The sequence below is a fragment of the Bufo bufo genome, chromosome 9 (genome assembly GCF_905171765.1).
Source record: "Bufo bufo chromosome 9, aBufBuf1.1, whole genome shotgun sequence".
NCBI classification, from domain to species: domain Eukaryota; kingdom Metazoa; phylum Chordata; class Amphibia; order Anura; family Bufonidae; genus Bufo; species Bufo bufo.
Window position 1 is genome coordinate 16,835,744 of NC_053397.1, and position 19,424 is coordinate 16,855,167.

At 44.3% G+C, this 19,424-nt stretch overlaps 1 protein-coding gene across 1 annotated transcript in view; it reads left to right on the forward strand.

Annotated features, from left to right (window-relative positions):
- IP6K2 (inositol hexakisphosphate kinase 2) overlaps window positions 1-14,954 on the forward strand; it is a 32,400-nt gene extending 17,446 nt beyond the window's left edge. Inside the window, exons 2-6 of the mRNA XM_040408664.1 lie at window positions 4,343-4,608; window positions 6,586-6,796; window positions 10,672-10,844; window positions 12,111-12,286; window positions 13,598-14,954. Of these exons, the coding sequence (XP_040264598.1) occupies window positions 4,407-4,608; window positions 6,586-6,796; window positions 10,672-10,844; window positions 12,111-12,286; window positions 13,598-14,113 (1,278 nt within the window). The 5' untranslated portion in view covers window positions 4,343-4,406 and the 3' untranslated portion in view covers window positions 14,114-14,954. The remainder of the gene's footprint in view (window positions 1-4,342; window positions 4,609-6,585; window positions 6,797-10,671; window positions 10,845-12,110; window positions 12,287-13,597) is intronic.
- Window positions 14,955-19,424: the final 4,470 nt, after the last annotated feature.

Sequence of the window (19,424 nt, forward strand, 5' to 3'; positions counted from 1 at the left end):
ATGACAAGTGTTCTTCTGTTGCTGTTCTTCATTAGATATCCAGATGTATGTCCCTTTCTTACTGGTAATTGCCACTTGTGCAAGATGTACGTCACTGGTGTCCAGTATGACGTATAGTATTGGCGGCTGAGGGCCCATTAACGCTGCAGATTTTGGCAGTGGCCGTGTCGTGTCTGCCTCCCAAGAATGGTCGTACAGTAAGGTGTATACCACTGTGCTGATCTATTGAAAGGCGTCCAGTTGTCCATCGTATGCAAGCTTTTTATTTTTTTTCTGTAGCATGGGAGCCTATAGGCGACATATGCTACTGTATTCTTATTGTGGCATATATCAGAGGTATACATTGGAAAATCCTCCCGACATATATCTCTGATGTATGCCACTGTATACATGCGCACAAGTTGACCACAGTCTCCCGTCTTTAAATTATATATATATATATATATATATATATATATATATATATATATATATATTATTTTTTTTTTACTAGAATAGTGTAGTCAGCTATGCTGTTCTATACAACAAACAAGGTATGAACGTCTGTCTAGTAAATGAAGACACCATGTGAATGCTCCCTAAGGAACGAGACTAGTTGTACACAGATGTTCACACAAATTTTTATGAAAATTGCATCATTGATTCCCTAAGCCTTATATACATCTTAGGCCTTATACACATGACTATATTTTTGGCCCGTGTCCAATCCGCAGATTGCACGTGGACCCGTTCATTTTTATTGGTCCACAAAAAATAATAATGTCATCCATGTGCCTCTGGGTCGCAAATTATAGAACCGGTTCTATTCTTGCCAGATGCACACGAGCCACATCTGCATTTTGTGGACCGCATGGCGGATACGTTCATGTGCAGAAGGCCTTATGTTTAATCACCACTGTTTGTAGCCCTGGTATTGAGCAGACCCTATAAGCCTGGCAGCCCAGAAACCGATGTCTGTAAGCTCCTGTTGCCTCCTAGGCTGGTCTGAATGGCTGTCAGTCTACATTAGGAAAATTAACAGGGCCAGGTGTGATAACCATTTCACTGCCTGATCCTGTCAGTCAAAGTGCAGAGTGCGCGGCAGTTGCAGAGAGAGCAGAGCCTCTAGGTGTAATGTTAACGCCCCCGTTGCTCCTAGAGGCTCATTTGCATATAATAAACCATCATTTTTCTCAGCAATGCGGGCACATATGAACATGGGACCAACACAGATGTCTTCACATGTAACAGGTCGGCCAGTGTCATAGGTACAAAACTGCTGACAGATGCCCTTTAAAGCAGCATTTCTCAACCCCAGTCCTCACCCCCAATGTCATGTTTTCTGGATTTCCTTACTATTGAGCAGTTGATATCATTATCAGTGCATCAGGACTTACCACAGGTATTCATTCTGTGGGATATTCTCAAATTCTGACCGGCAGGTGGACCCTGTGGACTGGAGTTGAGAAACACTGGTTTCAAGTAAACAGAGAGGCTGCTACAAACATAAGAGAGTGCCAGGAAATCTCCGGGATGTGGCGCTGTGCTCATATTTTCCACACGGATCCTTCTGGTCCCTACACTTGTCCTGAATTCTCCCAGTAAGGGCTCATGCTCACGACCGTATGTATTTTGCGATCTGCAAAAAATACGGATGACGTCCGTGTGCATTCCGTATTTTGCTGAACGAAACAGCTGGCCCCTGATAGAACAGTCCCTATCCTTGTCCGTAATGCGGACAATAATAGGACATGTTCTATTTTTTGGCGGAACAGAAATACGGACTTACGGAAACGGAATGCACACAGAGTAACTTCAATTTTTTTATTTTATTTTTTGGAATGAATGGTTCCGCATACAGTCCACAAAAAAAAAAAAAGGGGACGGACACTGAAAGAAAATAAGTTTGTGTGCATGAGCCCTAACCCAGAGATCTTTTCTACTTTTCCCGTTTTACAGTTTATCTGTAGGGAATGTTTCCATTCCTTGACACCAGGTAGAGATCTTGAAAATTGTAAAGAGTTTAGTGCTCTGATTTAAGAGAAACAAAATAAGATTATTGCAGGTTTGATGCCTTTTTAAAGAATTGTAAAGGACTGAGACGCAGAAAGCTGTGACATGTTTGTTCCACAATAAATAACTTACATTTAGCATTCAGAATGTGGAGGGAAGAAATTGAAAGCGCGTGCACTAGACGGTCTCCGCAAAACGCATTTACCGTCCATGTGCATTCCAGTTTTCTCACTCTTATCAATAGGAATGGCTAGTCTCATCTGCCATGCGGACCAGAATAATGTTCTGTAATAATACATTCCCCTCGACTTTCCCATGTTTTCTTAGAGGGGGAAAAAATGTCCGTGATGTGAGTTATATAAAGGAGTAAACAAAGGCGTGTTAGCAGAGCCGCTTATGAACAGGCAGCGTAGAGCGCCCCCTAGTGTCTGAAACCTGTAAATGTACGCTCTGATATGTAGTATTCATCCTCATACATTGTTTTTGTGCTGAATCTGCTAGTGGACGTAAGGTCCTCTGTCTACGAGGCATTATGTGCTTCCCCAAAAATCACCACTGAGCTGTCTACATCATTTATTTTATTTTATTTCCTATGTAATGACATTCTGCACTTCACGGCGGGTCAGTAACTGATACTTTTTTGCTTGCTGCATTCACATGTTTGCGGCAGGTTGTAAATGTGCTGTAACATCGCGCGTTGCAGGGATTCGCTACGTGAAGTGACGGCGGGTGTAGATCTGGAAGGGAATGCTGGGGAGAGCACCGGGTTGGGGACCACTGCTATAAATGCTTTCATGTATGTATGTGCCCTTTGTATGTGTATATGCATTTTGCTAAGGGTTGCCTGTACAGTGTTCCCTCAAGTTACAATATTAATTGGTTCCAGGACGACCATTGTATGTTGAAACCATTGTAAGTTGAGTAATCGGTTCCAAAGCCCCAAAATTTCATCCAAGATGAAAGAAAATAAAGATTTAAGAAAAATAAGCAAATAATTAAAATGAATAAAACAAGTCCTTACATATAACAGTCAGGGATAATAACTAGCAACTAAGACCACTTTCACACTGGCTTTCCGTATGTGAGATCCGTTCAGGGCTCTCACAAGCGGTCCAAAACGGATCAGTTTTGCCCTAATGCATTCTGAATGGAAAAGGATCCGCTCAGAATGCATCAGTTTGTCTCCGATCAGTCTCCCTTCCGCTCTGCCTGCAGCGTTTGGCTCCGCTTCGTCAGACGGACAGCAAAACGGATCATTCCTGACACACAATGTAAGTCAATGGGGACGGATCCGTTTTCTCTGACACAATCTGGCACAATAGAAAACGGATCCTTCCCCCACTGACTTTCAATGGTGTTCATGACGGATGCATGCGGTTGTATTATTGTAATGGAAGTGTTTTTTCAGATCCGCAAAAAACGCTAATGTGAAAGTAGCCTTATACAGCTATTTTACCAGAGAAATGACCTTGATTGGTTGGATCTGAGTCTGAGACATTGTATGTTCAGTCTGGTTCCATTTCCGATGGGTCACTGTATCTTGAAAATATTGTATCCTGAGGGATCACTGTGTATCTTTCCTAGAGATGAGCGAATCGAGTTGTCTCATTAGCCAGCCTTCTTCACCTGTGGGGGTCTGTCCCTACAGATGAAGGAGCACCCACCTGTTGTAAGATGGACATCCCGCCCGGCCCTGTCAATCCCCGGGCTACACCGCTGCCAAATCTCAAATTCGGCACGTGCACAGTAGCTGTTCCGAAACTCGAATTTGAGCTTCGGCTGCGGAGCAGCCAGAAGATTGACAGGGCCAGGTGTGATGTTCGGCTCTGCCAATCCTTTGACAGGTGGCCGCTTATTCACCTGTGCGGACAGCCGCCCGCAATTGAAGAAACATTGATTTACTTATCTCTAGTTTTTTCATACTGCATGGTTATAATATATGCATGGTTTGGGGCGCTGCTGTTCTCAGCTGTATGGTATCAATATTTTGTGGCTCAGAAAGACGAAAACAGCTGAGTGCAGCAGCAGCGCTCTCACTCCACCTTCTTTTGTCTCTCCGGCCTGTTTTCTGGGATACTCCCAGATACATCCGTGATTGGCTCAGACGTCTTTGCAGGAGGAGTTAACCAGCTTGTTTTTCTTCTCCCGAGTGACATCACTCTATTTGTCTCGGTGCTATAAGCCAGAGAGCTCAGTAGAGGATTCTGCCCGGCAGAGGAAAGACATTGTGGAGCGTACTCTTCATATAAAACCTTGAAGAGATTAATTTTTTTTTTAAAGACATGCACGGACTATGCCTTGCCCCGGTCTAACGGAAGGGAATCTTGTTTCTTTGCATTTGCTTTAACAGAGATAAGCCATCTTAAAGGACAGATCTGAACAAGCCATCGGGCATTCTCTAATGTGCAGTAACGATGAGCCCAGCATACGGAGCTATGGAAGTGGAGCGCTACGCAAAGGGAGTTCTGCTCGAGCCTTTTTTACACCAGGTCGGGGGGCACTCGTGTGTCCTTCGCTTTAACGACAAGACCATCTGTAAGCCCCTCATTCAAAGGGAGCACCTGTTCTATGAAACACTCCCTGCAGAAATCCGAAAATTTACACCTCAGTATAAAGGTAAGTCCTAGATTCCCTGTGGGGGGAGCATGGCCTTTTTCTTGCGTCATGTATAAATTTCTCTTATGACCTGTTTATCCTAAAGCTCTTCTCCTTTAGAAGCAGTTTTAGGAATTATTCATTTTTTTTTTTTTCACATATTTTGATGTTGTCAGGGACAGGCTGTGAGGCGGGTGTCGGAGATCACCATGGGGTCTCTTGGCCGGCTAAAAAGCATTAGAGTTTAGACAAGCTGTGCTTGTGGCCTTAAGTCTTCCTTAGGCTCCTGTAGGTAAGTGGAATCCGAAAAGACCAGTGTTTAAAGCTACCTGGTCCAATATAGACTTTGATTTTAGTTTTTGCCTCTTTTTTTCTCTTCTCCCCTCTTAACTTTCCTTTTATTCTGGAAACAGAGGTTGGTTGTCATTTTTTGGGTTAATATAAAAATCTTATGTGAAATCTCCTGTCTGAGATGTTTGGGCAGAAAAAATCCACGGGACAAGTCCAAGAATGAAGTGTGCACAGACTGCTGCTTATATGTTCCAGGAGCTTTCCCTTTCAGAGGAAATGGAAACTTTATTTTTGGATTAAAGGGTTGCGTTAAACACTGGAATGAATCACCTGAAATATGCGAGTGGAAATCCCGGTTCTCAAGGGCAATTACGTTCCTGAGTCAATAATATTCTTTGTTCTTAAGTCACTTGGTTTGACTGCAAGTGAGGGGTGACTCATAGAGGTAGGATGCATTAGAGTATCCTGTCCGTCTCGCTGTCAACGATGCGTACATTACAGGTAACAAACAAATGGAGACTTATTCACACAAGGTAGTAGAAACCAAGTAACCCACAAACCTTATCTATGAAATGTTGCGCTTCATCCTGTGCGCTGTCTTATGTTTTCTTTTTTTTTTCCTTCTTTTTTTTGTGTGTTTTTGCTCCTTCTTTTTTTTTTTTTTTTGTCTTCTCGTTTTTAATGTGGTGGTGGGAGGGTGGACAAACAGCCATGGTTGATACGCATTGACTGCACTCAGAGCCACAGGCTGTTTTCTAGCTCGCTTCTCCCTTTATACCCTGTTAGTGTCCTATGTTTTTATGGTCGAGAGCAAAGACTGTCCAATCCTGTGCTGCGCTCCCTCCCGAGCTCCTGTAAAAGTCCCAGGTCCGCCTGCCAGCTGGGCGATATCACTAGGATTTAAGGGGACAGCTCAGGACCATGAGGACTGTTTATGGCACTCCCGGAAATCGGCTGAACCGCAGCTAAAGACTCTCTTACGCTATCAGTGCATTAGAGACTCATACGAGCAGACAACACAAAGTGCTTTATAAGAGTTCACCACGAAGAATTGCTTGGTGTTTTCTTCCTAATTAGTATTAATGCAAATGGTTTAGTTAGCTTAAGCAAAGGTTTTATACCCTGGTGACTGAACAGAAGCAACAAGTAGAATTCACTGTGATGTTTTGTCTTTTTTTTGCTTTCTTTTATTTTGCTTTGCTTGCTCATCCCCCTAATCCGATGCCTCAAAACCTTCCTTCCTAGTTTTATGATATTGAATGCTTTTTGCATAATGAAAACCCTTCTGGTGTTTCACTGCCAAGATGTAAATGAGAATTGTTTTACATCTTCATATTTTTTTTTTTCACTTGCAATCAATAAAGAATATTTATTTCAATAAATATTTTTATGAATTGGAATCGTCTCCTGTTATTATTTTTGTCGGTGTTGTGTTTTGGCTCTGGTTGAATTTAAACTGCTGCGTAAATCAACGTGTCCTGATCTATCCGTATATTTTTATGCCTTGTTTCCCCTGCCAGGTGTTTCTGTGTTTAGCTGTTTTGATATTTGTTAGGTTGGCAGATGAGATTTGGCCTGTTTCAGGATATATGCTAAGGATTGGGTAAGATACCTTCAACACAGAACGTGATGTCGCTCTGTGTTATCTTCTTGTGTTTTGTCTTCCACCTCTCGTTTCTAAACCAACTTTCCTCTCTACCTCTGCAGGTGTGGTATCTGTAAGCTTTGAAGAAGATGAAGACGGGAATCTGTGCCCAATTGCCTATCCTTTGAACCGGGACCAAGAGAACCTAGAAAATGTGGACTTCATGTCAGACTGCAGCGAGGCAAAAAGTAAACTGCTTATGTGGTCTAATAAGAATGATAACCTCACTAAGGAAAGGGTTCGGCAACATAGGAAGGAAGAGAAAATGAAAAGGTAAGGTGTTCTCAATCTGATAGAACAAAGAGGTGTGGGACAATTTGAGAACTGCTTGACCGCTCCACCGCTCCTGTTCACGTCTGTCCTCAAACAGAATATAAATATCACGTTCCATCTTATAACCCTTTTTTTTTTTATTATTATTATTATTATTATTTAAATGGGTTGTCTTACCTCTTCAGTCGTCCGTGCACAGCTCCATGGGCACTCCCTGAGCTGTAGTAGGGGTGATACCTCTGATCTGATTGATGGAGCGAGCAAGCAAGCGATGCTAGGATGATATAATACCGCCTCTTGCCTGTACGCACGTGCTTCTGAGGCTGCTAGTGTTTCAGAATCACTAGCAGTCTCAGCGGAGCAGACCTGTACAGATTGTGACAACCAATGGTAAGTGGTTGCCCCGATCTGTTTCATACAGTGGAGATTCAGAGGTGGCCGGAAACAGGAGCTAATGTGCATGCACTCGTTCCCGTACACACTCGCTCCATCAATTCCCGGCCACCAGAAAGGCTAGATTTTTTTTCTCGTTTCCATGTTGGATGAAAATCAGCTTAAAGTGCAGCTTAAGGCCAATTTCACACAAGTGTAATATGGGTGAACTTCTACACCTGTATTGTGGCCTCTATTCTAGTTCTAGCCTGACTGCCGGTCTGATCACCTAAACTAAAAGCATCCCTACAATGCTATGCGTTCGTGCAGAACTTGCAGCCTTAGGTCTCATTCAGACGACCATATTCTGCTTTACAGTCTGCAAATTGCGGATCTGCAAAATACGAATACCGGCCATGTGCGTTATGCATTTTGTGGAACGGTCAGCCCTATGATAGAATAGCCTATTGTCCACAAATGCGGACAAGAATGGGACATGTTCTATCTTTTTTGCCGGGACGCAGAAGTACGGATGCTAACAGCACACTGTGTGCTGTCAGCATCTTTTGCGGCCCCATTGAAATGAATGTGTCTGCATCTTGCAGAACGGATGCGGACACAAATATACGGCTGTCTTAATGAGCCCTTAAAGGGGTTATCCAACTTCCTCGACAGCGTGTGACCACTGCAGGCAATCATTAGCCTCTTCGGAGCGCGCTGAGGCCAGTGATTGGCTGCAGCTGTAACATGTGGTCGACATGACATCACCACTGTAAGGCCTCATGCACACGAACGTTTTTTTTTCACGGTCCGCAAAAACAGGGTCCGTAGGTCCGTGATCCGTGACCGTTTTTTCGTCCGTGGGTCTTCCTTGATTTTTGGCGGATCCACGGTCATGAAAAAAAAGTCATTTTGGTGTCCGCCTGGCCGTGCGGAGCCAAACGGATCCGTCCTGAATTACAATGCAAGTCAATGGGGACGGATCCGTTTGACGTTGACACAATATGGTGCCATTTCAAACGGATCCGTCCCCATTGACTTTCAATGTAAAGTCCGGAGTCCCTTTTATACCATCAGATCGGAGTTTTCTCCAATCCGATGGTATATTTTAACTTGAAGCGTCCCCATCACCATGGGAACGCCTCTATGTTAGAATATACTGTCGGATATGAGTTAGATCGTGAAACCTCATTTCCGACAGTATATTCTAACACAGAGGCGTTCCCATGGTGATGGGGACGCTTCTAGTTAGAATATACTACAAACTGTGTACATGACTGCCCCCTGCTGCCTAGCAGCATCCGATCTCTTACAGGGGGCCGTGATCAGCACAATTAACCCCTCAGGTGCCGCACCTGAAGGGGTTAATTGTACTATCATATCCCCCTGTAAGAGATCAGGGCTGCCAGGCAGCAGGGGGCAGACCCCCCCCCCCCCCCCCCCAGTTTGAATATCATTGGTGGCCAGTGCGGCCCCCCCCCCCTTCCTCCATTGTAATAAATCGTTGGTGGCACAGTGTGCGCCCCCCCCCCTTCCTCCCTCTATTGTAATAATTCGTTGGTGGCACAGTGTGGCCCCCCCCCCCCCCCCCCCCCCCCCCCCCCTTCCTCCCTCTATTGTAATAAATCGTTGGTGGCAATCATTGGCCCCCCTCCCTCTATAGCATTAACAACATTGGTGGCCAGTGTGCGGCCTCCCATCTTGCGCCCCCCCCCCCCCCCCCCGATCATTGGTGGCAGCGGGTTACTAGCAATAGTACAAGATTCATACTTACCTGGGAGCTGTGATGTTCGTGTCCGGCCGGGAGCTCCTCCTACTGGTAAGTGACGGTTCATTTAGCAATGCGCCGCACAGACCTGTCACTGTCACTTACCAGTAGGTGGAGCTCCCGGCCGGACACGAACATCGCAGCAGCAGGTAAGTATTAATCTTCTACTATTGTACTATTGCTAAGTAACCATGGCAACGAGGACTGTAGTAGCGTCCTGGTTGCCATGGTTACCGATCGGAGCCCCAGCGATTAAACTGGGACTCCGATCAGAACTCCGCTGCCACCAATGATGATGGGGGGGAGGGGGGGGGGAGATGGGAGGCTGCACACTGGCCACCAACGTTGTTAATGCTATAGAGGGGGGGGGGGGGGCAATGGGGGGCGCACACTGTGCCACCAACGATTTATTACAATAGAGGGAGGAAGGGGGGGGGGGGCGCACACTGTGCCACCAACGAATTATTACAATAGAGGGAGGGGGGGGGTGCCGCACTGGCCACCAATGATATTCAAACTGGGGAGGGGGGGGGGGGTCTGCCCCCTGCTGCCTGGCAGCCCTGATCTCTTACAGGGGGATATGATAGTACAATTAACCCTTTCAGGTGCCGCACCTGAAGGGGTTAATTGTGCTGATCACGGCCCCCTGTAAGAGATCGGGTGCTGCCAGGCAGCAGGGGGCAGTCTTGTACACAGTTTGTAGTGTATTCTAACTAGAAGCGTCCCCATCACCATGGGAACGCTTCTGTGTTAGAATATACTGTCGGTTCTGAGTTTTCACGAAGTGAAAACTCAGCTTTGAAAAAGCTTTATGCAGACGGATCTTCGGATCCGTCTGTATAAAAACTAACCTACGGCCACGGATCACGGACACGGATGCCAATCTTGTGTGCATCCGTGTTCTTTCACGGACCCATTGACTTGAATGGGTCCGTGAACCGTTGGCCGTGAAAAAAATAGGACAGGTCATATTTTTTTCACGGCCAGGAAACACGGATCACGGATGCGGCTGCAAAACGGTGCATTTTCCGATTTTTCCACGGACCCATTGAAAGTCAATGGGTCCGCGAAAAAAAACGGAAAACGGCACAACGGCCACGGGTGCACACAACGGTCGTGTGCATGAGGCCTAACTGGGAGAACTGGAGCAGCTTTGCGAAATCTGCCAGGCAACTAATTACTTCTTTATTGCAGGCGGATCCCCTGTGTTGTCTGGTTTCCTCCTGGAACTGAATAACCCTGTTTTAAGGGCTCATGCACATGACCGTTGGATGTTTGGTGGTCTGCAAATTGTGGATCCACAAAACACGGATACCAGCCGCGTGCATTCCGTATTTTACGGAACAGAACAGCTGGCCCCTAATAGAACAGTCCTATCCTTGTTCGTAATGCGGGCAATAATAGGACATGTTCTTTGATTATTATTTTTTGTGTGTGGAACAGCCATGCGGTCATACAGAAACCAAATGCACAGAGTAATTTCCATTTTTTTCGCAGCTCCATTGAAGTGAATGGTTCTGCATATAGGCTGCAAAAAAAAAACGGACATGGGGAAAAAAAATGTTTGTGTGCATGAGCCCTTATACTGATGCTGACATACACCTGTGTTATACTTTGGTAAAATTGGCCCATTGCGGTGCTGTTGTGCAGAACATTTTGGTAATATTATGTGAGCTGTGTATGTTAATTGTGAATTTTAACCTGTACTGTGCTTTTTTTTTCTTTTTTCTTTTAGCCACAAACTAGAAGAGGAATTTGAGTTGTTAAAGCAGTCAGAAGTTTTGTATTACAGCATGGAGAAGAAAGGGAATATCAGTTCACAGTTTAAGCACAAACTTTGGAGTACAAAACGTCACCAGCAACAGATCCAACGTATGAAGGAATACGCCAAACACAGGAACCAATACAGTATCCTTTTCTACCAGTGCTTATATGCTACGTAGTTATATGGTTTATCCATAAGATCTTTTTGGGAACTGGCCAAAGTGATTTTAGATGATTCTGAGAAATAAGATCTAGATCTGCACCAGTCACTAGTAAAAGCTGGCACTACACATCTTAGGCTACTTTCACACTAGCGTTTTTGCTGGATCCGTCATGGATCAGCAAAAAACGCTTCAGTCACCATAATCCAACCGTCTGCATCCGTTATGAACTCATCCAGTTGTATTATCTTTAAAATAGTCATGACGGATCCGTCATGAACACCAATGAAAGTCAATGGGGAATGGATCCGTTTTCTGTTGTGTCAGAGAAAACGGATCCGTCACCATTGACTTTCATTGTGAGTCTTGCTCCGCACCACATAGTGGTAATGAATGAGGACAAAACTGATCTCAATAGTGGAAAGGGAAAGCGCAGATGTAAAAGTAGCCTTAATATAGCAACTACACCAAGTGGGCACAACCATTAATTTATACTGCCACGTATTGTGGAAGATGTTTCCTTTTGGGTTGGATAGATCATGTATTTCTTTGTAAAACAGCAGGTTAGTGTTCACAAATAGATGGGGGCAAATTCCCCTGACTGAGTAGGCCAGGGCCCCTATAATACATCTACAACATAATCTAGATTGGAAACTTGTAGTCCTGTGCGAATCCTTGCCCTCTGTGCCTGGGACACGTGCCTCCGTATATAGCAGTGAACTGCTGATGTGTTGCACGTAGCAGAGGTTTTTTTCCCTCAGCAAAGGTGACACCAGTCGTCTTAATCTAAGCTTATCATGTCTTAGGCAGTCTGATGATTAGATATGTACTGGGAAGTGAAAGCGGATTAACTCTGAATGCCCAGCATCACCTCAGGTGATCATTGTAGGTTTTCTGATTAGGACAAAGATTTTAGTGTCCCCTTAAGACACAGGACACCTTAGGGCAAATAAAAAACAACTAGCTTGGCTGGTATCTGGTAATACGCAGCAGGGTGGTAGCAGCCTGTAACATTACTCTACTAGCTTCTTGGCGTCTGATATTGTGCCAATTTTGTGTACTCAAAATGAGCATCATGCCCGAGAAATATTATCCTAATGTCTGAAGGTGCTTTACCATTCCTCATTGATCTTTATGTTCACACACTGCAGGTTTTGTCACAAACTGAGGGGATCATCATCATTGAAAGATTCACACCCTGCTTTTTTTTTATTTTTTACTTGAGCACATTATTTCCTTAACTAGTCAGAATTTTTATTATTGGAAAACCTGACGTGTCGGTACCAGGTACCGTGTGTCCTGGATCTGAAGATGGGAACGCGACAACACGGTGATGATGCATCAGAGGAAAAGAAAGCCACTCAAATCGAGAAGTGCCAGCAAAGCACGTCTGCGATTATTGGGGTCCGGGTGTGCGGCATGCAGGTGAGGTTCAGTTATAGCTTTACATACCCTAAAATGAGCAGCGTTGTTTGGAGGTCACGAAGAGTCGATGTGTTTATGTAGTAGCAAGAAATGATTGATGCGCACTCTGCTTATCAGAGGAGGATCTCTGAACTAATTAGGTCATGTTTGTTCAGAGCTGATGGCTACATGAATAAGCCGAGTACAGTTATTTCATCCCTCTGTAAGTTATGGGGAGGTCAGTTTGTCACAGATTTATGCCTCATTCACACGTCAGTGATTTTGAGCCAACAGGTGCTGAATATTTCTCTTATACCTTCTCTCTCCAATCCTGCTTTTGGCTCACAATCACTGAGAAAAACATTAACGTGTGAATTAGGCTTTAACGTTATACAACGTTCGGCGCTGTGCTTAGTGAGCTAAAGGAAGACCGCGACACTACTGTGAGCGCCTCTTCTCAAGCAGCTTATTGTTGGGGATCCCAGGATTCGGGCTTCCACCTATCAGATACTGAGGACCTATCCTGAGTGTTAGGTCATCAGTTAAAAAATCCTGGGAGACTCCTTTTAATAGGCTATTCCTTTCTTTAAAAAAAAAAGATTTAGACTGTGCCATCCCTTTATGATCAATCCGTAAGAATAAAGAGGTTGACGTAATGGTGTAGCACTGCTGGGGTTTCTCTGCACCGCCCCATTAGAGTGGACAGGCTCTTGTAGAGGTTAGTCAGGGCACTGCCGCGCAGGATCAGTGGGTGTTCTAGAGGTCAGAACACCATATATCATCAAGCCCTCTCAAGCTATCATAGTCTTGTGCATAGATTATGCATTTCAATAACCTGTATATTTTACATTGCTTGTGTTTATATATTTTGAATGCATTAGTTCACTTAGTCCCTTTATTGTGTGTAACACATGCCTTACCCTAGAAGTTATTAAGATTGGTGATTAGACCTGATTCTTCCCTTTATGGGTAGACGTGACCAAATAACAGAGAAGGAAGGCCACGGCTTCTCCAGACATCATACCCCATGGCTGTTTTATGGCAGACTGTGTCTTCTGCTTTAATAACAGTGTACATGTTCCTGGAAATCGCTGTCTGCCTTCTGCTGAGGGTTTCGTAGAGAAACATGCAGAGTGTGAATTTCTTAATCCTCCACCCTCCGTTGCACGAGATTGTATAAGCAGCGATTGAGATAATATAAAATGTTAGGGTATTGCTATTTATGCAACATCTAGATATAGTTTTAGCTTCCAATCATTTCTCCTTTGGTTATTGCATGCATAAACGTGCGTCATCAAAGTGCATTTTCTCATAGTTTTTCTCTGTTTGCAGGTCTACCAAACTGGCACGGGGCAACTTATGTTCATGAACAAATACCATGGCAGGAAACTTTCAGTCCAGGGCTTTAAAGAAGCACTTTACCAGTTCTTTCACAATGGGAAAAACCTGCGCCGGGAACTGATCGACCCTGTGATCAAAAAACTGACAGAACTTAAAATGGTTTTAGAAAAACAGGAGTCTTATCGTTTTTATTCCAGTTCACTGCTTATTATTTATGATGGGAAAGAATTACCCGAGGTTCCTATGGACTCCGATTCTGAAGACCTAGGGGATCTCTCGGAGGAATCTTCGGACGAATCTGCCGGCGCCTACGCCTACAAACCTTCCAGCAACAAACACACGGCCAGCAGCACTGCAGACGTCCGAATGATAGACTTTGCACACACGACCTGCAAGTTTTACAGGGAGGATCGCGTGGTACACGAAGGCCAGGACACAGGCTACATCTTTGGACTGCAGAATTTAATAGCTATTATTAAAGAAATTAGAGATGACGGCAGCGAATAAAGGAAGATGCAGCAAAAACCTGTTTGTACGAAGCACTAGAATAACTATGTCTATTCCAAAATGATGACCACTTTGTGGTGGTAGAAATCATTACAGGATACGACGGGCCTCGCCTGTCCGAAGACTTGGTCTAAAGAAAACAGAGAGGGCATTTACTAAGCTGTGCTGGACAGAGCACTGAAATTATACTGTTATACTTATTTATTTTCAATAGTTCTAAAACATTCCATATTTGATGATGCAAATACCTCTGTTACACCAGTGTGTATGGTTTGTGTTTAGTCCCCCTCTTCCTTTTTTTTTTTGTTTGGTATATTATGCACCAAACAACCATGGAAATCACATGGACTGTGTTCCATGCGCAGGTGCTCGGAGAAGCTTGGCCCTCTGTTACATAGTTATTGTCCGCACTACAACTTGATATCTATGACTCGGAATGAGATATATATAAAAAAAAAATGCTATGGTTAGAAAAAACAAAAAACAGTTACACTCTATTGGATCTCATTGCCGGTGTCGCAACGTGTAATATGTCTATTTATTGGGCTCCTGCCCGGGTTACAGTAGTAGTGGGACTATATGGCGAGTGATGTAAGTTCATGAACATATGTGCCTTTTATCACACGAAACTATAAAATGCCAACTGCAAAGATTTTCCTTACGGAGTTTATCGAATTACCGGGGAAGGGGGGGGGACATTCATCAAATAAGGAGCCTTGAGTTTACCACGAAATGCGTTCCATGTCATTTGCACTTTTTTTTTTGCTTCTCAAAATTTATCATTAAACCAAATACTTCTATTTTGTCATATGTGTCTGTTAAGGGGAACAGCAGAAGATATTAAAATGGAAAATTAAAAAAAAAAAAAATGTAAAGAAAGATCTGCTTTGTGTCAAGTATCTTGGTTCCCACAGCCTCGTGTTTTATATTCAGTACAATAAGGATTGGTTTGATTATATATTTTTTTTTTCTTAAGATCATTGGCTCTGGTTAACCTGTAGAACTTGCAGATGTCTGTTCTTCCCTCTGCTATTTCTATAGGAGCTCTAGGGCACGTCTGGTTTCCATTGATGGGTTATTGATAGCAATAATGTACGTCATGACCACCAGATAATTCCAACTTAGTACATTGGGTTAGCAGCAGCATTGTCCTAGTAATGGATATCTATATGGTTCTCAGATGCTGTTGGTTTACTGCCATGTCCAGCTATTTACTGACTGGTTCTGGAGGACCTTGCACTAAGATCATCTCGTTTTTTATTTTTTTGTATGGTTCACTTGATATCCTAAGGAAAGTCGCACCTAGACGGGCATTCTGATGGGCAAACTGTCATGGAAGGGAATGCACCTTACAATTATGGGCACAGTATACCTCAGTGGTGCCCATAATCCCTATTTGGATCATGACGGCACTCTGGTCAGTGAAGATTTTACCCATAAAAATGTCCGCCTCTGCTGCGTCTAGGAGAATGCTGCTGCACCTTGACTACAACCCATCACCATGTCGAGCGATGAGCATTGGATGCATTTCTTTTCTTTTGTTCCTAAAATAGTAAATAAAATTATTCTATGACTTGTAAATCTGGTCAAGGCTCTGCTTATTTGTTTCGTAGAATGTCATTTATTTTTTATTTTTTTTAACATGGCGGTTTTATGCCTTTGGGCAAATTAGAATAACACATCTGCTTTCTTTCAGAAGCAGTGCCACGCCTGTCCGCTGGTTGTGTGTGGTATTGCAGTACAGACCTATGCGTTAAAGCTGAGCTGCAATACCAGCCTCAAACCTTTTGGCCGATTGTGGCGCTGGCGTCATGCTCTTCTAATCCCCTTTAGGGTACTTTTCACACTAGCGTTTTTCTTTTCCGACATTGAGTTTCGTCCTAGGGGCTTAATACCGGAAAAGAACTGATCTGTTTTATCCCCATGCATTCTGAATGGAGAGGAATCCATTCAGGATGTCTTCAGTTCAGTCTTTTTGACTGATCAGGCAAAAGATTAAACCGCAGAATGCTACGGTTTTATTTCTGGCCAAAAAAACTGAATGCCGGCATTTTTTTCCATAGGAATGTATTAGTGCCGGATCCGTCCTTCCGAATGACACCGGAAAGACGGATCTGGCATTTCAATGCATTTGTAAGACTGATCAGGATCCTGGTCAGTCTTACAAATGCCATCAGTTGGCATATGTTTTGACGGATCTGAAAGGCAGTTCCGGGGACGGAACTACTTGCCGGATCACTGCCGCACGTGTGAAAGTAGCCTTAAAGGAGTTTTTTGAGATTTTGATACTGATAACTTATCCTCAGTATAAGCTGTTCGAGAAGATGGCGGCCTGCTAGCTGCTTTCCCTAGGCCAGTGACGTCACATTCATCGGTCACGTGGCCTCGGAGCAATTCAGCCCCATAGAAGTGAGCACGATGGCAAGCACAGCCGCTATACTACATACGGTACTGTGCTTGGTGAGCAGAGAGGAGGCTGTGATCATCGAGGGTCCCGGGTGTCGAGCCCCTACCGATGACATATCCAGAGGATAGAACTGGGGAATAGGGATTATTCTGAATTAAAGTGGTATTATACCTACTATAAATGGAAAAATAGAAGCTCTTTGCGCACATTTTTTATCAAACGTGTCGGGCCCATCTACCAGGTGTCAAGGTTGCTTCTGCAGATGGGTCCCTAACACTAAGGCCCCTTTCACACGGGCGAGTATTCCGCGCGGATTGAACGCATTGCATCCGCACTGAATCCCGACCCATTCATTTCTATGGGGCTGTGCACACGAGCAGTGATTTTCACGCATCACTTGTGCGTTGTGTGAAAATCGCAGCATGCTCCTCTTTGTGCGTTTTTCACGTAACGCAGGCCCCATAGAAATGAATGGGGTTGCGTGAAAATCGCAAGCAAGTGCGGATTAGGTGTGATTTTCACGGTTGCTAGGAGACGATCGGGATGGAGACCCGATCATTATTATTTTCCCTTATAACATGGTTATAAGGGAAAATAATAGCATTCTGAATACAGACTGCATAGTACAATAGCGCTGGAGGGGTTAAAAAAAAATATATATTTAACTCGCCTTAATCCACTTGATCGCGCAGCCGGCTTCTCTTCTGTCTTCTTCTTTGCTGTGTGCAGGAAAAGGACCTGTGGTGACGTCACTCCGGTCATCACATGATCCATAACCATGGTAAAAGATCATGTGACGGACCATGTGATGACCGGAGTGACGTCACCACAGGTCCTTTTCCTGCACACAGCAAAGAAGAAGACAGAAGAGAAGCCGGGCTGCGCGATCAAGTGGATTAAGGTGAGTTAAAACAAAAATCCTTTTTTTTTAACCCCTCCAGCGCTATTGTACTATGCATTCTGTATTCAGAATGCTATTATTTTCCCTTATAACCATGTTATAAGGGAAAATAATACAATCTACAGAACACCGATCCCAAGCCTGAACTTCTGTGAAGAAGTTCGGGTTTGGGTACCAAACATGCCGATTTTTCTCACGCGCGTGCAAAACGCATTACAATGTTTTGCACTCGCGTGGAAAAATCGCGCATGTTCCCACAACGCCCGTGTGAAAGGGGCCTAACAGAACTGCCTCTCCTGGGCTTGACCTAAGCCAGGGTTTCTCAACTCCGGTCCTCGGGACCCACCTACCGGTCAGGATTTGAGAATATCCCACAAAATGAATACCTGTGGTAAGTCTTGATGCATGGACACTAATTATATCACCTGCTCAATATTAAGGAAATCCTGAAAACATGACTGGTAGGTGGGTCCCGAAGATCGGAGTTGAGAAACCCTGACCTAAGCTAACAATGTTCAGGGCGGTGTAGGAACCAGCTACATACACTCACCTAAAGAATTGTTAGGAACACCTGTTCTATTTCTCATTAATGCAATTATCTAGTCAACCAATCACATGGCAGTTGCTTCAATGCATTTAGGGGGGTGCTCCTGGTCAAGACAATGTCCTGAACTCCAAACTGAATGTCAGAATGGGAAAGAAAGGTGATTTAAGCAATTTTGAGCGTGGCATGGTTGTTGGTGCCAGACGGGCCGGTCTGAGTATTTCACAATCTGCTCAGTTACTGGGATTTTCACGCACAACCATTTCTAGGGTTTACAAAGAATGGTGTGAAAAGGGAAAAACATCCAGTATGCGGCCGTCCTGTGGGCGAAAATGCCTTGTGGATGCTAGAGGTCAGAGGAGAATGGGCCGACTGATTCAAGCTGGTAGAAGAGCAACGTTGGCTGAAATAACCACTCGTTACAACCGAAGTATGCAGCAAAGCATTTGTGAAGCCACAACACGCACAACCTTGAGGCGGATGGGCTACAACAGCAGAAGACCCCACCGGGTACCACTCATCTCCACTACAAGTAGGAAAAAGAGGCCACAATTTGCACGAGCTCACCAAAATTGGACTGTTGAAGACTGGAAAAATGTTGCCTGGTCTGATGAGTCTCGATTTCTGTTGAGACATTCAAATGGTAGAGTCCGAATTTGGCGTAAACAGAATGAGAACATGTACCCATCCTCTGATGGCTACTTCCAGCAGGATAATGCACCATGTCACAAAGCTCCAATCATTTCACATTGGTTTCTTGAACATGACAATGAGTTCACTGGACTAAAATGGCCCCACAGTCACCAGATCTCAACCCAATAGAGCATCTTTGGGATGTGGTGGAACGGGAGCTTCGTGCCCTGGATGTGCATCCCTCAAATCTCCATCAACTGCAAGATGCTATCCTATCAATATGGGCCAACATTTCTAAAGAATGCTATCAGCACCTTGTGGAATCAATGCCACGTAGAATTAAGGCAGTTCTGAAGGCAAAAGGGGGTCCAACACCGTATTAGTATGATGTTCCTAATAATTCTTTAGGTGAGTGTATATACTCTGCTCAGAAGTTCTGGGCAGATGGCCGGGGAGTGCTCAATCTAAAAGAGGCAGCTACCCTCAATATACACTACAAGAAAATGTAGACAAGCACATTCATAGTCGCAGGTGCACATCCATAAAGCTAACATGCAGGAATCAAACAAAAAAACTTATGGCAGCACAACATTACTCATACAAACAATAAAACTGGGGAATAGGGATTATCCTGAATTAAAGTGGTATTATACCTACTATACATGAAAAAAAAAATAGAAGCTCTTTGCGCACATTTTCGCGTCGGGCCCATCTACCAGGCGTCAAGGTGGCAGTTTTAGGCCTCTCGCACACGAACGTTGTGCATCCGTTCCGTGCATTGGGGACCGCAATTTGCGGGCCCCAATGCACGGGCAGCAGCCTGGAC